The sequence below is a fragment of the Homalodisca vitripennis genome, chromosome 4, assembly GCF_021130785.1.
Source record: "Homalodisca vitripennis isolate AUS2020 chromosome 4, UT_GWSS_2.1, whole genome shotgun sequence".
NCBI lineage: Eukaryota > Metazoa > Arthropoda > Insecta > Hemiptera > Cicadellidae > Homalodisca > Homalodisca vitripennis.
In genome coordinates this window covers 89,454,352-89,467,751 of record NC_060210.1, presented here as the reverse complement: position 1 = coordinate 89,467,751, position 13,400 = coordinate 89,454,352, and the positions used below count along the sequence as shown (strand labels likewise).

At 32.7% G+C, this 13,400-nt stretch overlaps 1 protein-coding gene across 1 annotated transcript; it reads right to left on the bottom strand.

Annotated features, from left to right (window-relative positions):
* Positions 1–208: 208 nt before the first annotated feature.
* On the bottom strand, positions 209–10,629 carry LOC124359735 (shematrin-like protein 1). The gene is made up of 3 exons (XM_046812725.1): positions 10,469–10,629; positions 8,768–8,927; positions 209–1,188 (listed from the first exon to the last, which is right to left on the bottom strand). The coding sequence occupies exons 2-3, from the start codon at positions 8,786–8,788 to the stop codon at positions 667–669; spliced, it is 543 nt and encodes a 180-aa protein (XP_046668681.1). The 5' UTR covers positions 8,789–8,927; positions 10,469–10,629; the 3' UTR covers positions 209–666.
* Between the last annotated feature and the right edge of the window lie 2,771 nt (positions 10,630–13,400).

Below are 13,400 nucleotides of genomic sequence, written 5' to 3'. Positions count from 1 at the left end.
TTACTGAACAATAATATTAAGAAAAGCTATTGATTGAGTTATTTGAACAAGTCAACTGCATTTCCGTACTCTTCTTATATCTTATTGACTCATACAAAAAAAATGTCTAGTAAATATTTTTGGCAGTTTACACGTATTTAATAATTGATCTATAAATTACTCTCAGTGTTAAATTCATCGTAGAAGGATCAATAAAGAATCTAAAGTTTTTAACTTAACATTTTATTATTTTTAAACTACTTAAGCAAAAAATCTTAATCCTATGAAATACAAACAGCTTTGTCATTTTTATGTCTGCTACGTGACAGATAACATACTAACAATATAATTCTAACATATCAAAAGTTTAAAATATAACAAGTTATTATATCCATATGAATTATAACCATATAAACTTACCATTTTACGTAATATTCAGTCTTATAAACGGTCATGCTTAGAAAATGAAACTAACGCAACAAACTTCTTAGACAAACGTAAATTCACCTCTGGATAATAATTTTAGTTATCAATATTGTTAAGTAAAGTTGTTTATGTCCCCTGTTTGAATATTTTAAACAAACTTTTAAATTCATACAGTTCAATCTTAATATGATCTCAGACTTAACATTATGTAAAGCAATAATGTGGTTTTATGTGTCATGAAATCTTGAAATTTGCAGGAGTTTAATGAAACTCGTCGTATCCATAACCTCCATGTCCGTAGCCTTTAACGATGGGAATAATTCCATATTTCTTGTAGATAGACGGACTATGGTAGCCGTAATGCTTGTAGATATGAAACTCTGGATAGCCCCCACTGTGGGAGCCGAATAAGGGTAAACTTGAATAGTCCTTATAGATTGGACCACCGAATCCGTGATGGGGAAAATCCTTATAAACAGGGCCGCCTACGCCGCCGTACCCGTAGTCTTTATAGATGTGACCTCCTTCGCTGAACTCGTAGTCTTTGTAGATAGCGCCGCCCACGCCAAACCCGTAGTCATTATAGATGTGACCTCCTTCGCTGAACTCGTAGTCTTTATAGATTGGACCTCCGTAACTACGAAAGCCTTTAGAGGAGGAACTGCTTAAGTCATTGCCCTTTTGGACGGGGTTGTTGTAACTCTTCAAGGTCGGTTTAGGGGTGGAGTCGACCTCGCTGGACCCACAGGCGGTCGCGTAAGCAATCAAGAATACAGCGGCTGTCTGAAAGTGACGTCATCACAATGAGTAAACATTAAAATGTTATAGATATATGGTGAAAACTAGGGTTATAATATAAAACGAGCGCAGTTTATTTAATTCTTTGAAATTTTCCCTCGTCCAACTAATTTTCTTTTTAGGCATTATCAATTTTGAAGAAAGTGAACTAAATGTTAGGAAAGCATAGTATAATAGATTAACAAATATTACATCAATATTGTTATCAGAGTATAATGAGTATTGGAAAATAACTCATAGATATGCTAAATATAGAACCAAAATAATAAATATGAAACATTTCAATGAATTTGGTACATTTTCAATACTACTTAATGATGAGAGTGTATCTCCAAAGTATATCATAAATACACAATTTGACAAGGATAAAATCTAATACTTATACTGCATATATAAATTACTTTTATTAACAGCCATTTCACTATGATTCTACAATATAACTATAGATAGAGGTTTAGGAAAATATAATGATATATAGGGCAATCATTTCGTAGTATAAAAATGTGTTATGCCATACACTATAGAATATATGAAACTAAATGTTCAATGAATTTGGTACATTTTCAATACTATTTAATGATGACAGTGTATCTCCAAAGTATCTCATAAATACACAATTTAACAAGGATAAAATCTAATACTTATACTGTTTGAAAGTTATTTTTGACGATGGAAGGATTGTGAAGGAAACAGGATTTTTCCGGACATTTGCCATCGTTCAGTGAAACAAGAAATCAGTAACAGTACGTTTCGAGATCTGCAATCTGATCTCTTCTTCAGGTAAAGAACTAACCTAATACATAATTACAAACTAGGTTAAAATAAACAAACCTATTTTTGTTTATCAGTCAGTCTCAGTCACTCGAACTGGCCGGTCGTTATCGCTCTGCGCTCTGACTCAAGGTTAAGTGTAGCACCTGCTGTGTACAGGTTAGCTTAACCTGCTTGTACTGGACGTTACAGTGAATTCGTTCATTTTCGCCTAATTATGTCGGCTAACTGCAGCATTTGCAATTTGGTGTGTGTGTGACGATGAGAAGACTTGTATCAAGTGTGTTGGGAAGTGTAGTGCAGTGATACATATTAAACTGTGTTTCCAAGCAAGACCCGTTCCAAACTCGAGTGGATGTGCGATGTATGCAGACTTGAAAAGGAGTCCGTAAGTAGTAAAAAATCGTTCATCAACTGTAATAACTAAAGACTTTCTTATCTCACCATGGAACTCTTTCAAGAACGAAGTTTTTAGTGAGCTTCAAACCTACAGCAAAGAGTTTAAAGACTCTGTTAAAATCCTCCTTAGAATTTTTCTCAGGGAAAATGGACAATGCCTCTGAATTAAGGGGATTCACCACTGAAAAAACATACTTTTTTTTAAATATACAATAAAAAATAGCTTAACCATTTTTTTTCTAGTGTGTAGTACTGTAGGCTAACAAAAAATACAAAAAATATAAAACGGCCAAATAGTTGTCACATACTTCCTACAGCGAATAAAAACGGGGGTTTTTCGCGTTTTTCAGACCATATTTAAAATTGATATATCTAAGAAAACTATCCAACATATTGCACTACTCATGGTCTAATTTTGAAGATATGGATCTAATCTAAATATTTAGGTAGATTTATCATGGTAGCATTATTCGTTTTAATAAAATAATTTAGTAAACTTTAGACTTTAAAAAAAAAAAAAAACATGCATACATATAAAATTATGTTTCTATTCATTATATATACCTAAAAATCTAATTCTACCTAAATATTTAGAAAAAGATCTACTTAATATGTGGTAAAAAATATGAACTTTCTATTTCAATTAGTTCCAAGATATATCGGGATTTTTTGTCTGAAAATTTATGGAAATTCAAACTTTTGGAAAACTGCAATAAAAGTAAAACGTAGGTTCAACACTAATATATCACGTATAATTTTTAGTTTATTGTTCTGAAATAAATTTACACAATATATTAGGTCAAAAGGTTGTATTATACACCAATATTTAGGTCATATTATTATGTCAGTGTTCAATAAAATACAAATATATATATATATAAATTGTAAAATTAAAACAGAGTTCGGTCGGTGACGTAGGTTGCAGGTTGCACCTCATACCGCTTTGCAATATTGTCCTTATTTCTTCTAGCAACATTTTGTTTTGTATTCTTGACTCTTCCCATATTTCATGGCATAAAAATGAACTAAACTTCACTCAAAACAAACAGCCTGAAACTCAACAGTAGAATGACAGAGACAGAACACCAAATTGTTTTGTTTTTATTCTATTACTATTTCTTCTTCTTCTTTAGCATAGAGTAATGAAAATTAAAACAGTACAATGATTGATATGCGTATTAAACTAGATTTAAATATCTGGTTTACATATTTATAATGAAATATATATAAATAAATTATGATGTTTTTAGTAAAAAATAAGGTATCTAGTAAAAATGTGAAATTTTGGACATTGACGCGCTTGAAAAAAAACGTTATTTTTTCATACTTAGAGTTAAAATATAGGTCTTAGGATACTATGTTTTTGTTCAGTAGGTTCCAAATGACAAAATATGATAAAAAAAAACTTTTTTTGAAAATTTCATATTTTTTCCTTATTTTCAGTGGTGAATCCCCTTAATGAATAAAATAACGGAAGAAATGAAAAGTGCAAAGGAGGAAGCCCGACTACTACGTGAAGAAAACTCCAAGTGCGCACGGCCGTGGAGGACCTAGAGATGAGAATGAGAGACATGGAACAGTATTCGCGGATCTCTAACATTGAAATTAGCGGAGTTCCTGTGTCCCAGAATGAAAATTTGGAGAGTCTGCTTGTGTGATATTTCCAAGGCCATCAACGTGGAGCTGAAGGAGGAGAGTGTCGAGGCGGCGCATAGGTGTCCCCAGCTACAACAAGAAGCTAGCTGCCCCCATCGTCGTCAAGTTCAAGTCCCGACGAGACAAGGAGACGTGGATCAACGGCTTCAGGCGACGCGACCCCTGACAGCTGACAAGATCAACCCGAGGATGCCGAAGGAGAAGGTATTCATCAATGAGCACCTTTCACCAGCAAACAAGCAACTCCTCTCCTAGACCAAGGAGGCTGCAAGGGACCGCGGCTACAAGTTCGTCTGGACCAAGGACGGGAAGATCTTCGCACGGAAGGACAGCGGCGATAGAGTATTGAAGATCACTGGTGAAACTAGTGTTAGAGACATGTGAGTACAGAGATGTACATAGTTTGTATATAACTGTATCATATAACAATCAGCCATGTATATTAGTTTAGCATATGGACCCAGAAAATAATATTTTGAATTTTGAATATCTAAGGGAAGGATTTTTTTGCCTCCACTGAAATTACATTTAGCTGCATCCATATAAATATTAGAAGTTTGAGACAAAATTTTGACATATTACTAGCCAGTTTAGCGAAATTAGACACGAAATAGATTTAATAGTTTTATCAGAAATCTGGATTTTCGAAGAAGAAATTTACTTGTACAATATACCGGGATATCCTAGTTTTGCTAACTGTAACCAAACATACCGCAGTGGCGGTATTATAGCATTCGTTCGTGATACATTTAGAACCAGAGACAAATGCATAAAAAATGACCTCCGCCGATATTTTAATTCTAGAGCTTAAAAATAAAAAATTATATTTTTAATATATTTTGCATTTACAGACTACAAAGTCATACTGCACATAACTTCATTCAAGAACTAGAACCTATATTAAACCAACTTTCAACAAATGTAATTTATCTGGGTGATGCTAATATTTGCATAAAAGTAAACAATGCAGAGGCAGAAGTATATCTTTCCTTAATGTACAATAATGATTTTCTTCCTTTATTAACAATCATACTAGAATATCGCCAGAATCTTCCTCCTGCATACACCATATTTTTTTATCAGACATAAAATCTAAACAAATTTGTATCAGGAAACTTTAAGTCCGAAATTACTGATCATAATTTAATAGCTTTGTTGATTAAAAATGAAAATAATGTTAATCGATTGTCTGAACATAGTAATTCTACTGTAACTTGCGAAAAAGTCGATTTTGAAAAGTTAAAGAATTTTTTAAATGATTATAACTGGAATAATGTTTTAACTGAGATGAATGTAAACATTGCAGTAACAGCGTTTTTATAATGCAATCCAAGAGGCCTTGTCATGTAGTAAGGAGACTAAAGTAATTAGATATAAATATCAAAAAGCAAAATACAAAAGCCCTTGGATTAATGAGTACCATTTCATTTATTGTAAATTTGTACAAAGTTTGGAATAAATATTTCTTATTCTTATTTATTTTACTGCATATATAAATTACTTTTATTAATAGCCATTTCACTATGATTCTACAATATAACTATAGATAGAGGTTTAGGAAAATATAATGAGATATCGGGCAATCATTTCTTAGTATAAAAATGTGTTATGCCATACATTATAGAATATATGAAACATTTAACTCAGAGGTTAGTTTTACTTATGATTAAGACGTTTGTGTCTTAAAAATGTATTAAAGCAAGACACAATCACACAAATTCGTAGTGAAAAAATACGCAAGAAAACTGAAAACCGTAAGAAAAGTTGACAAAATGTATTTTTCAAATAACTCATGTTATAAAAAGTACTGAACTTTTAATTTAAAAATAATATCTCTCGGCTAAGAAAATTGAAAATGTGACAAAGAGTTTCTGTATCTCAAATCATTTTAGGATTTTTTTTAACTTGTGATATAAGAATATTAAACGTTTTTCGAATAAGAAATTATAAAACGTGGTGCAATATACAAGGGATTGAAATATGATAATTATTGAGAACAAATGCAATGAATTCGTGAGATTTGTATCCAAATTTACTGTCAACAACGTTAACTTCTAGCTTAACTGACCTCTATTTACTTTTACGGGTTGAAAATCTAAAGATAAGGGTAAACGATTACACCCTAGTGTGTACCTACCGTATAAGTCATAGTACCTAGTGAGACAAATATGCAATGCCGGGTTTGTGTGACCACTTTTATATATAGAGTAAACTAGCGTATCACGCCTACCACTTCCTCATGTGGGGTAAAAACTGACAGCGTATAAAAACCTTGAACTAATGAAAAACCATTTCAGACTAGTGCCCCACAATACTTTCAAACACCGCGTCAGACCCTTAGTTACAGTGGTCGGTACATTTGTCCTGGGTCCGGGCTCTCAAAGGGCAGCTACCGTAACCCCGTTTCAAACACCGCGTCAGACCCTTAGTTACAGTGGTCGGTACATTTGTCCTGGGTCCGGGCTCTCAAAGGGCAGCTACCGTAACCCCGTTTTAAACACCGCATCAGACCCTTAGTTACAGTGGTCGGTACATTTGTCCTGGGTCCGGGCTCTCAAAGGGCAGCTACCGTAACCCCGTTTCAAACACCGCGTCAGACCCTTAGTTACAGTGGTCGGTACATTTGTCCTGGGTCCGGGCTCTCAAAGGGCAGCTACCGTAACCCCGTTTCAAACACCGCATCAGACCCTTAGTTACAGTGGTCGGTACATTTGTCCTGGGTCCGGGCTCTCAAAGGGCAGCTACCGTAACCCCGTTTTAATATTTTTTGGTTTCAAGAAATGTTGTTATCTATTCATAATTATGCTTACCAACGGTTATAAACTCCGATTTTAAGCATACTGCGGGCTTTCGCAGTTCATTGTCTTCTACTACTAACAATAGGTTCTTTGGAGACACTGCTGAGTTTAAACTTAGTTCTCATTGGATATTTATCACATGAATCCTACATTGGAGTTATAAAACTGAAGTTAACCTGTATTTCGAGGAATATAAACAATAATTTGTATTACAAAACTTGGACATTTAAATTTGAATTTGAATTTTATTACCGCATTATTGTTTAAATAGTTTGAAATTATATATTTTAGTATGATCGATTATAGTTTTTAGTGTGAAATTTTAACATTTTAATAGTTGATTTTGTTGCTACTTGATTTTATGGATGATAGAGGTTCTTTCCATATTAAAGACTATTTAATGATAGTTAAGCCGATTCAAAATTAATTACACAAAGTATTTCTAGTTTAAAATCAATTTCTGTTATATGTGTCGTAATAAGAGAGTTTTCTATAGCCTATTACGTCTTTGCGAATGACACACCTTAGTTTTCACCATAGTGATTACGAGGTTCTATCCTAACACTTACCTTCCTCTCGACTTCTAGAGTGGTTCACGACAAACAAGCTATTTCTAAACATATATTGTGAATTCCATTCATAAATATCTATATATATATATATATATATATATATATATATATATATATATATATATATATATATATATATATCTTCCTAAATACCCCGTTCGAATGTTTTCTTAACAATCCCAAAATGCATTCTGCACACAATATCAAGGGATTAATTTATATTCCAATCTAAAATGGGACGCCCACATTAACTTGCTAGTTAAACATATTAATTCTACAACTGAAGGCGCCTTTCTAAAATTTTAAGAAAACTTTTAGCTTGGGTTATAGTGGCTTATTCGATGCAGTGCTAACTCGATCAATAGGAATTTCTGCATCCAAAAGAGAGTATTTGAGGAATCTGGCGGCTGGATCAGCGAGACGGCTGTATGGGTTTCTTCCAACCAAGCGGTACTCTCACCCTGACATGCCCATTTATCACTCAGCAGTCTTTGTGTTTAAAAACAAACAACTTTTCAATCCCCAGTCATAATAATATTATACACATGGTTCACCGATTCCGTATTTCCTTTTGTCAAAATTCCGTTTTCTTTTTTGGACCTAATATTTTTAATTCCCTTCCACATTAAAAATGTTAATAATTAAAGAAATACGGTTAAACAAATTTAAAAACCACTTGATTGGGAGAGCTTTTACAGCCTTCTATTGGACACTTGAAGAACATACTAACTGACTTCAGCAGATCGCTGGCCTCTCGTGATGTTTTTAATAATTTATTATATAGACCTGTGATATGCTGTATTATCAATAAAGCTACTACAATGCATATTGTACTAATGCACGTACCGGTACTATTTTAATAATCAATGATATGTTTTTAATGTTATGACTTTGCACAAAATACTAAAGTTCCAACTGTGTTATAATAAAGAAGTTTTGATCCAGGATGATGTCCATGAGAGGTACACCAATATCCGTAAATGATAAGATATGGGAATTAATAGGGGTGATCAATAGTTTAGAGGATAATGACTGTTGGATTGGGCGGGACTCCCTTATTTTAAATGCTTTTCCAAGACTAAACTTGAGGAAGTATTGTCTCCCCAGGCCTTAGAGAGGCTGGAACAAAGCTGACATCCCCTCTTTCAAGGTAATATGGCTGAGATAGTGCCTAGTTATTCCTCATCATGGGATATTGATGGAAGGTGATTCCTATCTCCAATCTCACACTCCTGAATGTACCATCGCTCCGAAGGCAGCGCAAAGGTCCTTTTACGACTAAGTGCAATGAGGGATTTCATAATCCTCTAGTCTTAAGTGGAAAACAAGCAAAAAATAATTGTAAAGTTTTTGAGCTAACACTCTCACATCACTAAAGGTTGTCTTCATCCCTCGACGAAGGGGTAGGAACTGTGAACACCATTCTCCTTCCTTCTTGCACTATATCTGGAAGCATTTCACTCTTGTCCTCGAAGGCTGACATCAAGTCAGATAGCTGAAGTCTCTCGGATTCTTCGTAGTAAAGTTCCTGCAGGAAATATCACAACCTGATTAATTGTTTTTTATAATATACAACCTTAAATGACTTTTACCCTTCAAAGTAATTTATTTAAAGAATTTTGTAATTTACAGACTTCAAAGAACAACGCATAAAGTTAAAACAATTACGAGTTAATTTCAGGCAACTTATTGTCAATACAGTAAAGGTCCGATTAACCAAGCCAAACTGGGCTCCCTCCAAAAAAACTCGGATGGTACATAGACAGCATTAAAATACCCTAATTGTAAGAAAAACTCGATATTTATCAATAAAGGTGGTTTATTTGTAAAATAAATAATGTGACTTACTAGCCAGATGCAACCAATAATTGCGTTATAACCCTGTGCTGTTAATGCTCGAACTAACAACGACCAGAAAAACCCTTGAACGATGGGTGGCGTCACCGCAATTCGGGACACTGTCCTTACACATGAAAAACATACTTGGAATCTTTAGCGTAGTTTTGTACACTCTTCCTAAAGGGTTATAAACGAAATATTAAAATAAAACGATAAAAAAGCCCGCTTTGGTTAACGCAGCGGCTCGGATAATCGGACTTCTACTGTATTTGTTTGATTGTTGACATCAATAAATAATGTTTTATTCACATTTTAAAGATTTTTGTGTAGTAAAAAGAGACTTCGTGTTATTATTATTAATAATAATGATAATGAATAGTAAAAATAAAAATGTAAGTTCTTATTTATAACCAAATTTGTATTGTGATATATTCCAAAATACATGCCACTTTTTGCAATTAATAATAAGCAAATGAAAATTTAAATATTATTAAAGTAAACACCTGTTGTGGTCTTCGACATTTGGGTTCTGCCCTACTGGCTTTTAAAATTACAACTTTTTAATTCTCACAGGATAGTCAAATTATGCAATTTTTCACACTTCATGTTATCTCCTTTACATACAGGAAGAAGCGGAGCTATCTTCCTGTTCAATGCTTTGTCCTAAATATTTGTCACACATATTTATATAAAAATTATTGAAATCTGTTTCTTCTTTCTAATTATCTAATCTTATTAAAGTCTACCCAATCAAGTGCTATGAAATATATCTTTTTCATAGATTGTCCTCATATCTATTCACTGAACAAATGCTACGCTATTATTGAGATCCCTTACTACACTGGCATTTAAAACAGATATTTAATGATTCAAATTGATTCCAAAGAGAATGTCTTCCTAATACAACGACTTATCTTAGAAATGCTCGTCCTATACAAAGAATAATCTCTGACATACTTCTGGAAATTGGGTATGGTATATTGGTTAATAGTGGTATACTTTTGGGCATTCCCTCCTGTGACAACACCAATTTGAAGCTGCCAAGAAAATACCGCATTTTTTCATAAATGAACGTTTTCCAAACACCAACGATTAAAATGGACCTTCCGGGATAAAAACTGTCTAACATTTTTTTAAAATTCGTAATGGGTTTATAAGAAAAAATAAATATTTTTTTTTAATTCTCTAGTGGAATTTTGAAATTTGTATAATTTAATGAAGAAATCTTACCTTAGTTTTGGAAGCAAAACACTTCAGTCTTGTAATTACAGTAACAAAGTATATAACTACTTTTAGAAAATGATACATTAACGTAAAAATATGTTTCACAATTTATATTATCACTGTTCAACACTGTAAATAAAACTAATTTATTGTTCCATCCAGCTATGCCAGCTATCTAATCTTTGATCTTAACTATGACCTTGATTCATGACCAATTTATAAACAAATACATTCATGTACTAAACCTATTTTTACCGATATAATTTCATTGTTGGTTAAATGGATAAAATTTAAAAGAATCTAAGAATTTAAGAGAAACCCTATTTTCACTTTGAGATTTCGAAAACATACACTAGAAGCATTTCTGTACTATAATAATCGTTAATTTAACAATAATTGTTAAATTAGACCATCATTAACTCTTTATTTTGCAGCCTCAGTGAGTATGATGTATGTAAAGAGTTAAATACCTATTATCAGTAAACTAGCATTTTTACGTTTCTGGTACATGCAATAAAGTATGGCATATAGACATTTCGTTCAATAACAAAAATAAGTATAAGACTTATATTTTTATGGGCTTATGTTTGCACTTTTTGTATCATAGTAGTCACAACTTTGATAAAACGCAAGTACATTTGATATAGACTAAAATTAATACATTTAATTGAAAAATATACATTTGAAAAATATTTATAACATTGGACTTTTAGCATATTTAGGCCCTGGCAAAGCAGAATTTTACTTTATAAATTCAAAATTTAAAAATAAATTAATTTTGATTATAAACAATTTGGAAATCAAAAACTCATAAAATTTCATTAATTAATCAATTAATTTTAATTTTAAAATTTGTAAAAAGCTCTTATAATTTATTATGGTAAATATTAAAGTTTTCAAATTGTTTACTTATACCAGGCACATTTTTATATTTTAGGTGATTGGTTTTTTTAAGTTCCAAGTGCATTTTCAAGTTCAGGATAAAAATTAATAAATCTAATCTAATACCCGATTGACTGAAAGGCTATACATTACAAATTATGTTTTGTTCTCTAATAGATCAGATAATATAATAAATAGACCTCCCAAAACTAAACCTGTACGCGCACACCTTAGCGCTTAAATAGCGAACAAAATGTTTGAAATTATTCTGTATCTTAATCATATTTTCAGGGGAGCGGGCGGCCTAGTTAAAAAATATTAAATAAAAAATATTAAATATAACTATAGGGCGAGTACAATATCATGTAAAGCTCTTGGTGGCATGGATATTACATTTAGACTCACCTGAAGCGCTGATTTGTTTTTATATGCCGGGTATTAAATAGGTAACATCAATAGATATGTAAATCAAATTGTGTGTGTGTGTGTGTGTGTGTGTGTGTGTGTGTGTGTGTGTGTGTGTGTGTGTGTGTGTGTGTGTGTGTGTGTGTGTGTGTGTGTGTGTGTGTGTAAAACACACATAATTTTCAATAAAGAGACTTTAATCCGGGTCTCACGTTTGTCTGGCAAGCATGTTTTCCCTACACTACAGCTCTTCCTTTTAACTAATCCGTTTCTGTCACATGTGTGTTTAAATAACCAAACTAACAAATATAAAAAATAAATACTAAACGGATGCAGCTTTTCTCTCTTCAGCTTCGTCCGTTAATTTCGTCTTGCCATCTTTAATTAGTCTAGTCTCACCAAGACCTTTAAAATGGTGTGCCAGTTGACCTACTCAGTACAGCATTTAGTGTTTTAATTGATTCTTCATCAAAAATTTGAGGAGTCATTGAAAACATAAAATGTTAACTAATTGGATCAATAAAGTGGCTTCCAGACTCTCCATAAAGTAAGGATTCGAAAAGGGCTAATTAATTAACCTTCATCGAGTAATTAAGACAAGTACTTTGGTAACTCAATGCGAGCTCGGGTTCGACAAAAACAACCGATTTCTTCATCATTAAAAACAAATTTGCCGGCACCGAACAGTACCTTGGTTTAGTTTAAATCCTGCACTTTATTATGTACGATTTAGAAGCGAATTTCTATTCGGAAGAGACTCTTCAAGTCTCATCTATTCTTGTTTCACCTAAAAACCTAATTGATAGTCCTTAAGGATCAAAATATCCGGGGACGATAATGTCAAGGTTACCGAGATGCCAGGTCAGTGGGACAACTCTAAACCTGCACATTTATTCATTCATTCACATGTGAGATGAACCAGCACAATACCAGTTCTAGACCTTGAAACCTGTTTGTGTTGGTCTGTGGTTATTTGTCCCGAGTTTTTTTTTATATGTAGGCGAAGTGGTGGTGGTGATAGCAATATCAAACTCAAAAATTGTTTATTCACGAAAATATATTATTTACATTTAACATGATATATTACCTATGCAAATATACTCCCCGCATAGATTATTATAGTCTGAGCGCGGGGAGGAGTTTTAAAATTATAAGTGTAAATTATAATAGTCTTTTGAGCTTAAAGAGTAATGTAACAGTGACGACTTTGTAGGAAAAAGGCTATCTCGATATTTAATTTATTGTTATTAACAGGAATAATCTCTCCTACATACAAGTAGGCCCTACTGTATGATGACATGTACAAAATAAAGACATGTAAATACGAAATTTCAAGTTTTTGAATTAAAATATGAAAATTTCTCCCATTCACCACTTCATCCTTATATAATCTAAAGAATTATTTGACAATCTCCGATTGCATTCCTTATGCAAGAAGACTAACACGTCTAAATAGCTGATTACAAAAATATATGTCAAACTAAAATGTTTAAATACTTCAGGCCTATTATGTCAAAAAGTACAGTCTTTCACAAATAGTCAATTAGATATGAAGTCTTTACTGCATTATTCTAATTGTTAATTGTTTATGTAAGATGTGTTTATAAGGCAGGTATACTCAAACCAAGAACCAAGAACGACCCTCAACTTT

Coding starts and splice junctions, on each gene's coding strand:
- LOC124359735 (XM_046812725.1), bottom strand. CDS start 8,788: ATGAAGACAACCTTTAGTGAT. Junction 1,189..8,767: donor TGAAGACAACCTTTAGTGAT/GTGAGAGTGTTA, acceptor CGTCACTTTCAG/ACAGCCGCTGTATTCTTGAT.